The 12,458-nt window shown below is 38.4% G+C and overlaps 1 protein-coding gene across 3 annotated transcripts in view; it reads right to left on the bottom strand.

The window, feature by feature from the left end:
• The window catches only part of FAP (fibroblast activation protein alpha), a 73,843-nt gene that overhangs the window by 18,641 nt on the left and 42,744 nt on the right, over window positions 1–12,458 (bottom strand). For 2 of the 3 annotated variants that reach the window (XM_010361852.2, XM_030916933.1), the window contains 4 exons: window positions 11,542–11,595; window positions 9,407–9,531; window positions 5,362–5,409; window positions 311–409 (listed from right to left, as the gene is read on the bottom strand). In XM_010361852.2, the coding sequence (XP_010360154.2) occupies window positions 311–409; window positions 5,362–5,409; window positions 9,407–9,531; window positions 11,542–11,595 (326 nt within the window). The remainder of the gene's footprint in view (window positions 1–310; window positions 410–5,361; window positions 5,410–9,406; window positions 9,532–11,541; window positions 11,596–12,458) is intronic. The other variant, XM_030916934.1, reaches the window with a different exon arrangement.

Below are 12,458 nucleotides of genomic sequence, written 5' to 3'. Positions count from 1 at the left end.
GACTAGAAGTCTTGAATTATTATTTGTTCTAGAAGGACACATTTTAAAATTAAAATTAGATAAGCTCTTTTTGAAAAATGTCAATGTGGAAAGGAAGCTATTGAAAATGTATAAGATCAACCATGTTCACAAACATATTAAAGATATTTAGTAAAACTAAAAATTGTTACCATAAGATTATTTTAAATGAAATCCTGTAATATTAATAGATCACAGAATTTGCACTGTAACGTTCACCCTATGCTTTTTTAAAGGCAAGAAAATTGCTCAGCTTCATATCTATACATGAGAAGTTTTTAAAAGATCTTACTAATTTCATCTACTTCAAGTTTCTTAATTTCCTCTTTAGGCAGCTGGATATTTTTCAAAGCATTTTCCAATTCCTTGTTTTCTTCCAGGATTTTAATTTCTGAAAAAAAGTTAAATGTTCGTTTTTAATCAATAGTATTTCCATAAACAATTTTTTCCCTTAAAATTCCTTTGACTTCAATATGGGTGAAACTGAAACTGTGAAAAGCTTGCTTAAGAAGTGAAGTTTCATATCGACAAATGTATTTATAATCAGCCTTTAGAGCATAATCAGCCTTTAGGAAGGACATCACATTTTAATCACTGTGCCTTTAACTAATTCTGATAGCATCAAAACACATTTTGAGCAAGATCACAGGAGCAACAACGTTTATTCAATCACGTTTTCCCATCTAAAACTGTTTTGTTTTTAAGTTTAAAGCCATGACCTAAGCAGGTGATATTTATTTTATCATATACTAAAAAAAAAATGTAGTGAAAATACAATCTGGATTACTGGGGCCTCAAATTTAAAATAATTAATTGTGTAATTTCAAAATTTGTTTTTTAATTTTTAATGTGTAAAGTTGAATATTATTTCTGTGATTTTTAAAATCTTTCTTTCTTACACTTTCCTGTTGTACTTGATTAATATAAGATATTCTCCTTTTTTTGGAAATTGAATTACTGTGTATGCTATTCTTTCAGATCCTTTCTCTCAAGGTAGTGATATATCCGAGGAAGACAACAATATATATTGTGTATACACACACACACTATGCTCTTTCTCTGTCTTAAATCTTTAAAAAATCTAAAACCTGCTATTTATACTTCAGCTCAGTTATATTTCACACTTTAATATCTGAAAAGGAAGAAATCCATTGATCTCTTAAATCTGTAGATTGGTAATACATGCAAATAGGTTTCTAGCAATAGAGGGCTTTTTATAGACTTTATTTTGAACTTGGGATTGACATCAGCATTTTCTAGGGAAAAGTTAGTCTTTCAAATAATATGTGGAGCTTTAGCTTTATATTTTAAAAGAGGGGCTGGATGACTTGTGAGGTATATTTATTGCTACAAAAGATGTCCATGGACTTCTTGTTTTTATGCCTTTTTGAAAGAGTGGTCTCTGAAGAGAGAGAGCTGGAGGAGTGCTTGTAACTATACTAAGTTTGCCAAACCACTTCTCTTGTAACTCTCAGTTTTCATATACTCATGGCATTTTGCTCCAACATGTTATATTTAATCTTAGCACAAGTATAGATGTTTTGGGTATGATTTGTATAAGATACATAATGAATTTCACATTAACTTTGGGTAATCCATCAGGGAAGAGATACTTGTGACACCTTAAAAGTTAAAACCAAAAAAGTAAAATGAATACACAATTCTAAGTACAGCAGAGCCAACCCTTCATTCTTGCGTGGATTCTGTGTGTGGAGCTGCCATGGATAAATAGACTCCTGTGTGGATCAAGCACACAGAGTGGCTGATTGATTGACTGATTACTATTTGTATTATTTTACCACAAGCACTGGAAGTGGGAGACAGTATCCGGGTGTTGTTACGTGCTTATGGCTTTGACTCTTCCTCTGTTCTGTTCTTAGCTCCCAAACTTTTCTGATACGTGGCTTAATGAAATGCCAAATTTAATCTAAATGCTTTTAGGGTTCAGCATTTAGAGTTGCAGTTTTATGGATAGTGAGTGGGCAATTTTTCCACCTCTTGGAGTACAAACAGAATCTCACAGGGGGCAGTGGGGAGAGTGAGAGTTGGCAGATGGGCTTCTCACTAAGGCTGTGCATTAAAAACCTATAACCTAGCAAGGGGAGTACAGGCCAGACTACACCTTTTACTTTCTCTCATCCATCACTGTATACTCAGTACCAAGCACACACAGCACCTAGTATCCGGCATGTAGTATCTGCTCCACATGTATTTGTAGGCTCTTCATTGTGATGAAATTGAGTTATGACAGCGATGGACCTTATACTTGATTTCTGTTTGAATCATTTTAAAATCCCACATTGCTCATTAATTTAATTATGGGAAGAATCCATGGAAAGGCTGATTAATAAGGTCATGTCATGAATTAGTTAATTTTAATGAGCATTTTCTGTGCCGAAAGCAACTAAGCTTTAACTGGGCCCTCCCTGTCAATTCCAGCTCTTCTGGATTCCCACAGAATCTGGTTCAAGTACTACCTGCTATGTTCAAATAACCCTCCCCCTCTTTGCAGGGAAAATGAAGCCATTTCACTGTGTTCCAACTTTCATACAATTATACCAACAATTTCTTTATTCTCTCCCATCACATCACAAGAGATTAATCCTCTTATCTGTCTCTGATCTTCATCCTTTCTCAACTTCTTAGGGACCTCCCTCCTCTATGTTTTCATTCCATTTTTTCTCCTGATTTCCTCTGTCAACATTCACTCATACTCAAATGTTTATCCTCTTTCAAAAACAAAATTAAACCTACATCAACTTTTTACAGCCATCATCCCACCAATCCCCTCTTCTCATCACACTCAGGCCAACTGGAAATACTGCTTTTTTTTTTTTTTTTTAACTTACTTATGCAGACCTAATTTTGCTTTAATCTGGCTTCCACCTCCACTGCTCCACTGAAATGGCTCTGACCAAGCTAATGTCAATCTCCCTCTTGCTAAGTCCATTAATTTAGAGCAAGTCTTCCTTCACTCTCTGCAGCATCTGGCACGGCTGATTATTTCCTCCTCCTTGAGTTCTTCTCATCCCCTGCTTTCCACAATACCATACTCTCAAGTTTATTCCCCTCCTTCTGTTCCTTCTTGGTCTCCTCTCCAGGCTCATTTTTCTCCTTCCATTTCTCAAGTGTTGATGATCCACACAGTTTTGTTGTAGGCTCACTCCCCACTAACCCTATCCACTCTTGTATTGTCACTCTGCTCATGCCATCCACTTCCAAGGCCTTAGTTACCACATGCTCCATAAACTAATGACTTTCATCAGTATCTTCAGTCCAAACTGATCTTCTGACATCCAGATCCAAAATAATGTCATTACAGAGCAACTCCATTTAAACATCCCATCAGTGCCTCAAGCTCAACATTTAAAACAAAATTCATCATCCTCCCAAAACCTGATCTCTACAGTGAATCCTCTATCTCAGTAAAAAACCATTATCAAACCAATCATCCAAACAGCATCAACACCTACTTCATATTCATGAGTCTTAGGCTTGTGGTAGCTATCATTAGTAAACATTTCCTAATCCCCCAAACTCAGATGAGCTGCTCTTCCTGTGGGCTTCCAGGCTTTCTGTAGTTCCCCTATCTTAGAACTTACCCCACTGTATTGTAACTGCTCATTTCCATGTTCATATTCCTTACTCATCTATAACCTCCTTGAGAACAAGGACATCGTCTAACCCAGTATCTCTTTATTTTATAGATAGATCCAGGACCTAGCGCAGTGTCTGGTTTAATGTGGTAGAAGTTCCATAAATATTTGTTAAATGAGATTGCTGACACCAAATGCGATGTAAATAAGAGACACAGCATCTGCTCCAAAACAGCAGTTGAACATTTACTATTAAAAATACAAACTTCCAAGCATAACTTAAGATGTACCATATTAAAATCTTTGGGGAAGGCCTGGGAATCTGCATTTATAATGAACATGGGAGAATAATTTCACATTAGGTAAGTTGTGGAACCGCGCTCTGAAAGAATTTGAATTCTATTTTTTCAGTTAGCACTTATTTAATTACATCTGATATATCTGAGTATGTACCTATTTTGTAAATAGTGAGTGAAATAAAGGAGCTTCCAAATCAGTAAAGAGATCTGCCAGGAATCTAAGAAGGATCTCAAGAAAGTGGAAATTCATGCTATCGAAAAAGAAAGGCTGGCTATTATTTTGAGTCTTGATAAAATGGGAATTATACCCTGATGGTGATTTCTATTAAAACAAAACATTGTCGACTTGAAATCAATCTCACTGACTGAGATGGTCAAATTAAGAAACATAATCTGTTATTCTTACAAGTATTTCCTTATTAGACACAAGGTTTAAAAAAAATCTTAAAATGAAACTAAATTCACAGTCCCATTATCACCATGCCTGTCCTGTCCAGAGTTCCCAAATTGATTCTGTTTTTTTTTCTCATTATTTTCACCTATACTTGAGCCATTGAGCTGACAGCCAAACTAATCCCAAGGCAGTCTCCTGACTTGTCACCAAAGCTGTCCAGGAGCAATTGCAGGCATGAGTGCTGAAGAAAGTGGCATCTGCCTCATTGTCCCTGGCCTCCAACAACTCCAACTCTATAATGTTGTTTAATAGTAAATCAAAAGATAATGGAGAGCCAGCAGGAGAGTATCAGAGCAATTAGACACTCGGACAACTCTGTTGAGAGCAAAACCAGTCGTCTTTGAGATGTGAACTATTTTGAACCAATATCACAAATACAGGATAGAGGAGGACTGTCTTGATAGCAGTTGAAAATGGAAAGAGCCTCCAAATTTCAGGGCGTTCATACGTGGCAACAATGTGATGTAGCTGTTAAAACAAAAAAAGCTGGCATGACAGTCACCCTCTGCTCTGAACTGAAGAAGTTACATGTAGAATTTGTTTCTGGTTTGGGATGTTACCACACACATACACACACACACACAAACAACCCCCTACCCCCAACCCCCTGAGCAAAAAAAAGAAAAAACAAAAAAAACAAAAAACAAAAAAACTAGAAATTCTATTTTGGAAGGAAGATCGTACTGAATGTGTTAAGTTTTTTCCCAATTCTAATCTGTGCTTTTTATAAGGCTGATTGGAGAAGATAGAATTAAACCCTCTGATATAACTCATCTGTGTTATGCCAGGTTCTCACTGCAAAGAATTATTAAATTTCATAGGACCATGTTTGACCCAAATAATATCCAAATCTGTGCAATAATAAGTGGTGTGATAACAGGATTCCACCGCAGTTCCCTTGGTGGTGTGGAGAAACTGTCCTGCTTTCTCTTGCGGAGTATCGCAGAGAGTTCAGGATTACTCGAAACAAGATAAATAGCATGCAAGAGAGTACCTTGATCAGTGAGTCCATCATGAAGGGTGGAAATGGGGACACCTGGTCCTGTGTGCAGGATGAAAACAAAATCATGGCTTAGTGTTAAAATAACACTTTGTTTTTAAGACGAGCTGCTGGTAGTATTTGTGATTAGTGTCAAGTGCCAGCACATCTTTTAATTCTGCAGCTATTTTTTTCCCCATAGAGAAGAAAACATCACTTTTAAGTTACATTTAAACAATACATGAGATCAAAGCCCACTCAAAGAACAGCTGTGAGAGACGCCTTGCCTGTGCACTTTTCCAAGACTAATCCTGAATCGTTAATATCTAATTACACAAATGCACCCCAGAAGCTGCAGTGACAAATGGCCTTCTGGGAAGATGTCATGCTGTATTGGGCCAGTTTTGGCTGTGTCTTTATTATCAAACAACCTTCACCAGTACCCAGATTGTATTTTCAATCTGGTTTCTTGGTTCAATGTTCAGCTTATTTAGATGGGTAAAATCTAGTATTTCTTCCATGCAGTAATACATGCAGAAATCTATATGGGATATACTTCCTTTTAAAATATGCTGTGGCAGGTCCCTGGGAAGCAGTCCTGGAAGGAGGTTTGTGGGGGTGGTATTGGGATGCACACTTGTGGGGGAAGAGGAGGAAGAATGGGGCAGGGGAGGAAGGTAGATGCCACTGCTGTCACATAGAGACCCCTAGATGGCTTGTAGAGTTGTCTCCAATGGGGCAACAAGGCCAGCCTTTATCCCCTAGCATGAAGCAGTCATTGGATGTGGCCTGGGAGAAGAGAAAACTCCAGTGTGTTGGGGGGAGTTAGGGTTAGGGGGCTGTTCAGCTGTAAGCTGTCAGCCACTAGCACTTTCAGCAGCTGAAGAAATGACTGAGTCAGTCCTGAAGATGGGGATGAAGGGATCTGGCTGGCACACCAGTGTCCACTACATATTCCAACATGCATTCAGCTTTTCTATGCAGAAACTGGCCATTTTTAGCAAGCTCTACAAATAATTAAAAATGAATTATTCCTTATTTGAAATACAGGATCAAATAATGTCTGGAAATAAATTTTTTAAGCATAAATTTGCTCCGTCAGTAGGTTAAAAGCAACAAATGTGGAGGTTGGAGGTACATATTCATTTGCCCCGCCTCCCCCGATAGGGTGAGGATGCTACCTTCTATGTGGAGGGAACCCATTAGCGTAGCATGCTTGGCCCATGCAAAGCAGAGGAGAAATGAATTTTTTGTAGAGTTCTGAGAAGACTTGGGTATGAGTAGCTCCTTCTGTCTTGCTTCTGGCATCTTTCTGCCTGCAGAGAACATGCTTTTGATCTGTTCCTCAGTGCTGTACCTGTGCCAGTGCCAAGCCCCATGGAGGAAGATGGTGGCTGCCCTGTCGTACCCATATTTGTGTAAGTATAATTCTGGGATGCAATATTGGGAAACCACACAGCTTTACCACATTTTCCAACTAGCCTTTACAAGTAATAAAGATAATATTTTGGTTTCCTGCCTGAATCCTAGTCTAATTTGGAAATGAGGAAAAAGGATGGTATTTATTAGGCTCCCTCAAGACCCAAAAGTTCCTGTGTGGAATCTCAGAATTTTATAGAATGTTATTGCAGAGATTTTCATTTTGGCCAGTTTTTCATCAAAGTTATGAAAAAGGACAAACATACATATTATATTTCCAGCCAGAGTGCAAAGAAATGAGACATGAATATAAATTTCTAGAGTCTAATCAACCAGCATCTACCCTGTGGAATTTTCATGGGTGTGTAGTTTCAATAATGGAAACTTGCACATCTTTTTTTTTTTTTCGCCTAAAAAATGAGACAAATAAATGACTGACTGCATTTGACACTGGACGGAAGGTGTGATCCTAGTGGCCTAAACATCAATCCTTGAGAAGCCTACCTTGCATGCTTTTGTTCCATCAGCATCATCGATATGATTTTACCTGTTTTGATCCTATCATCTAGGACTTACTAACCATCCCTCGGGAGAGTTTGAAGTTACATAATGAGGCTTTACTCTTAGTCCCGAAGGGAAAGATTTCAAGGTTTTTCCTATGATGGCGCAGTGACTCATTTTACTGGAGCTTCAAAAACACCAGACGATGTGATGCTTCCCACACAGTATATTTTTTGCTAAATGGGAAATTACCATACTGCCGAGGAAGAGTGAGTGGTGGAAAAGTCAGGCGATTCAAGTTCTAGAAAGGACTCTTCCACCAACTTTTGATGAGAGCTTAGGCTTTTATTCTTCATCTCTTCAGTGGGCACACAGGCTCAAGTATATATTAGGAAGACAAACTAATATAAAATGTGAGATAGTGCCTTCCAAAAACATTAAAGCATTATACAAATGCAGAATGCATACACATACAAATGCATGGATGTAAATGTACTGTCACTGATGCATTCATCAGCAAATACATCAGCATAAAACCAGTTTTTTGTAGACTTTGCAAAGGACAGCAATATTACCTCATATCTATGTTAATTCCACAAGCATTGAATGTCTATTATGTATTAGACATTCCTCTTAGTCTTAGAAATACAAAGATTAAAAGAAAGTAGCCCCTGCCTTCCAGGAGAAAAGATAGATAAACAGATGACTCAGTATGGTTAGTTCAATGATACTATGTGCCTGGCACGTAAGCTTTCAATCTATGTTGCATAAATACATAGCTTAGGTTGAAAAATGTTGCATACAACTTGAGAGGGACATTTAATGCCTACCTTTAAATGCCAGTAACCACAATCAGCACATATGGTCATGAACAACAATCTCTTGACATTTCAAAGATGCCACTGACCAAACATTTTATGAAAGTGTTATTTCAAACTGACATCTTTGTGCTATCTTGAAAGGAGCATTTGGGTTAAAATGCTTATTCATGTCCACATAGGCAAATGAGCTGCAGCTTAGGTTCAGGGGCCAGGTGGCTGGACTGAAGGAAATGGCATGTTAGGGTAGCCTTCATTCTGGTTCCCTTTATGGGATCTTCAGGACCTCTGCAACTGAACAGGGATATCAAGCAGCCAAAGATTCCATTTGTTCTTTGAGCCACATACCCCCCCACCAGGGGAGCTGATACTAAAATAGGAGGGTAGTATACATTTTATAATACCTTTTTCCAAGTACTCTAACTCCCAGCCCCAAATTAGGAATAAGCTGGGGGAGGTGACAGAGATTGGAGAATTAGAGATTCCCAAGTCAGTTTTCCAAATCTCCATAATGACTTAGACCCCAATATATTTCATTGATCTATATTGGCCTCTTAACCTAACCTGTTTTATTGTTTGCCACATGCTTAAGATATAGATAAAAGGTTGTGCATAAAATAAAATTATATGGGTAGAAATTATTCATTAAATGTACGTATATCCTAAACAATCAGGAAATGTTTTGTAGATTTTCTTACTTATGGCTTGTTATATTTGAATGTATTACTCACGATGTTTTCCAAATTTAGAAAGGACATCTTGAGTGACAAAGGTTCATTTTCTATCCCCATTGAAATTACAGTTTGAGGAATGATTGACCTCCTAGGTGGGGATCTCAGGTTTCTAAGCCTTTGTTCATTCCCCTGGCTGTGAGAGTTTGATATTTCTCTGGGAAAAGGGGGCCGAGAGTCCAGCAACCATTTTATCAGAGAACATTTCTTTTATTGCTATTGCTCAAATCCTGTGAAGCCTAGATGATAGGTTGCCTCTGCATGCAATCTTAGTGCTGTGGAATGCGGTGGTTAAGAGCATGGGACTTAGAGGCAACAGACCCTTGCTTCAATCCTGGCTGATGCTTAGTCGCAGTGTGGACCTTTGGCAAGTTACTCTGTTTCCTCGAGCTCTATTTCCTCAGCTGCAAAAAAGTGAAGATAATAATACCATCCTATCTTCCTTTCATTTCTTTTTCTATAAGCACAAGGTAAGATTCGTACATATAACAAGTGCTCATTAACTGTAGCTAAGAATTGATCAGATAGAGGTGAGGAGGATGACAACAATGCCCGTGGGGATGGTGTGCTTGTGTGAGGTCCGTTACCTACCATAGCAGACAAGTGCATAGTACTTGGCGTAGTCGCTGAAACTTGCTGTGTAATATTGGCACCTTTCTTTCCTTAGATGGCAAGTAACACACTTCTTGCTTGGAGGATAGCTTCCAATGCTAATTCTAGAGGGAAATGAAAATAAAACTAAGCTGAAATTTTGAGATTGTATTTATCAAAATGTACTACTCCATGTAAAGTGACTAATTTACATATTGACATCAAACCCACTCTATTTTTCTGTTGCCAATATCATTTAAAGTAAAGGGGAATCACAGTATTTTGATGTAGCTTGATTTTTGATCCATCTTTGCCTTAATAGGCACAAACCTTGAGGAAGAAGCCCTATGTGGTTTCCCTGGAGTGGGAGAAATATCTAACACCTCAAATGGCAGTGAGGTAGTCATTTCCCATAACCATTCATCTTTTACACTTTACAAAGTGCTTGGGAATGCACAGTTCTTCATCTTCCTATCTCTCTGTTTCCACCCCATGGCAAAACATAGAAGGAAAATCTGGCAGTATTACCAAGAAAGAGTCCCTGTTCTTACCATATATCAGGAAGGGTAAATTAATAATAGGCAAATTAGAAATAAGAAATGACAATTCTAAGTGCCTTCTGTGCCTTCATTCCTTTCAGCAGGAAATTTGGGCTCGTGGAAGCTCAGGCTGGGAATGCCCCCTCCACACAGTCTACACAAGCCAATCTGTACTGCCCACAGTGCCCCCACACTCACTCTGCAGAGTCATCTGTGTGGTTCCTGAACAGGTTGATTGGCTTCAATGTACAAACTCAGGGACCTTATCCTACACCCTCAGAATCAGAATTCCATGTGGAGGAGTTTCGATGATGTCATGCCAGCGTCTGGACAGGTCAGGACCCCATGGTGGCTATCAGGGTCTCCTGTGCCACCTCTCAGTTTCTTCTGCTGCTGTCCCTGACTTTGCCTTGGGCATGGCAGAGAGTGGCCTGGCCAGAGACATTGCTGGACCCAGAGAATGATTCTTCTTCACACATAAAGTAAGATCACGATCCAGGAGGGAACAGAGAAATATGACAGAGGGCAAATTTCTTATTTCCTCTGTTAGGGTTAGTATGTTAGCACATGTCCCTATTTGGGTGTGACCTTGGAAACATTAGGGAGGCAGTTAACAGCAAGGGCTCAGAGATCAGCATGTCCAGGTACGAATCCTGGCTCCAACAACATTACCTGCCTCATAGGGCTGTAGGAATTAAATGAAATTACATATGTAAGTCAGATTAAAAGGTGCCTGGCATATAATAGACTACCAGCATGTAGTAACTATCGCTTTCCTTTCCACATCCAGAAAGGGCTGTCGAGGGCACCATTTCAGTCATCAAGGGGACAACTGGACTGAATTTAAGCACTAATATAGGGACAGGGATGGGTGGTGCCAAAGTGAGCCAGAGTGAAGGAAATCACATATTATCAGAATAAAAACAATGCCTGGTTCATACTGGGTATTCAACAAATGTGTGTTAAATAAAGAAATGTCCTCAATTTAACTATATGTAGTTAAAGTGTTCAGTACCAAAATAGTATTTAGTATTTATATGAGCATTAGAATTTCTTGTTTTTTCCTTTTGAAAACAAATACTTTGAATTGGCTAACATTTTGAGAGTGTGTGTTTTTTATACTGATGTAATATACAACATTCTCCAAATGTTTTCTCTCAATTCATAAATAATTTTTATGATGTGCCACAATTTAAAAATATTTTCCATCTCCTGGAGATGATGACTTTTTATATTAAAATATCAATATATAGAAATAACAGAATGAGGCCGGGCGCGGTGGCTCAAGGCTGTAATCCCAGCACTTTGGGAGGCCGAGACGGGTGGATCACGAGGTCAGGAGATCGAGACCTTCCTGGCTAACACGGTGAAACCCCGTCTCTACTAAAAATACAAAAACTAGCTGGGCGAGGTGGCGGGCGTCTGTAGTCCCACTACTCGGGAGGCTGAGGCAGGAGAATGGCGTAAACCCGGGAGGCGGAGCTTGCAGTGAGCTGAGATCCGGCCACTGCACTCCAGTCCGGGCGACAGAGCGAGACTCCGCCTCAAAAAAAAAAAAAAAAAAAAGAAATAACAGAATGAATGGACATAAACTACCTGTAGATGTTTCTTCTTCCAGGGTAATCTTCAAATTCATTGCTAGAATAAAACCTGAAAATATATCCAGAAATTATTAAGTATTGATAAATAAGTGATAATAGAATTGTTAGCATTAATACTAATATAGCATCAATATAGGTAAGCATTCATCTAATGAAACTATTTATTAATTGGTGCTTAGGTACACAAATAACTGCTGTTAATAACTGAACTTTGTGTATTTATTCTGACTTCCAAATCATCAGAGGAAGATTAAATTATGCTGAATACTGTTTTTATTACAGGTACATTATATCCTGATTCATTATGAGCCATGCAAATTAACTAGGAAATTGTATTAATATCATACCTTGCCTTTTCCATGATTAAGAACAGTTTACCTGTTTCTCTGTACTATGTTATTTAATTTTATCTGTGATTCTGAACATACCTTGAATTTATTTTATAGAAACCCTATCAACAGATAGGTTTGCTACAAATTGAGGATATCACACTGGATACCACACACAGGGCATGTAAATTTAGCCAGATGTAAAACAAGTCAGAAGAGAACATGCTTGTTACTTAAGTATCCAGGTTCTGATTCTAACCTGTCTTAAAATAGCCATGAAGTGGGAAATTCAGTTTCGTGACGTGGTTTTCACTCTGCTGTATGTTCATCTGAGTATCAGAAACTGTCACTATTCTCCCCCCACGAATGTGAAAAGTTTGGGATAACCGAAGTTTGGTTGAATTCTCAGGACAATTAGGCAGTCCAGTTCTCACTCTGTCCTAGGTATCTTGAAAATCTTATTAGCACCAAGTAGAAGAAAACAGCAATGGAATACAACTCGTTTATAGCACAAAATTTATCTCCTAAACTAACACCTTTCTATGCATCTTTACTAACTTTGCATGACTCCCATCATCCCTTT

The sequence above is a fragment of the Rhinopithecus roxellana genome, chromosome 14, assembly GCF_007565055.1.
Source record: "Rhinopithecus roxellana isolate Shanxi Qingling chromosome 14, ASM756505v1, whole genome shotgun sequence".
Lineage (NCBI taxonomy): Eukaryota > Metazoa > Chordata > Mammalia > Primates > Cercopithecidae > Rhinopithecus > Rhinopithecus roxellana.
The sequence above is the reverse complement of the archived record's forward strand: the minus strand, read 5'-3'. Positions and strand labels throughout refer to the sequence as shown.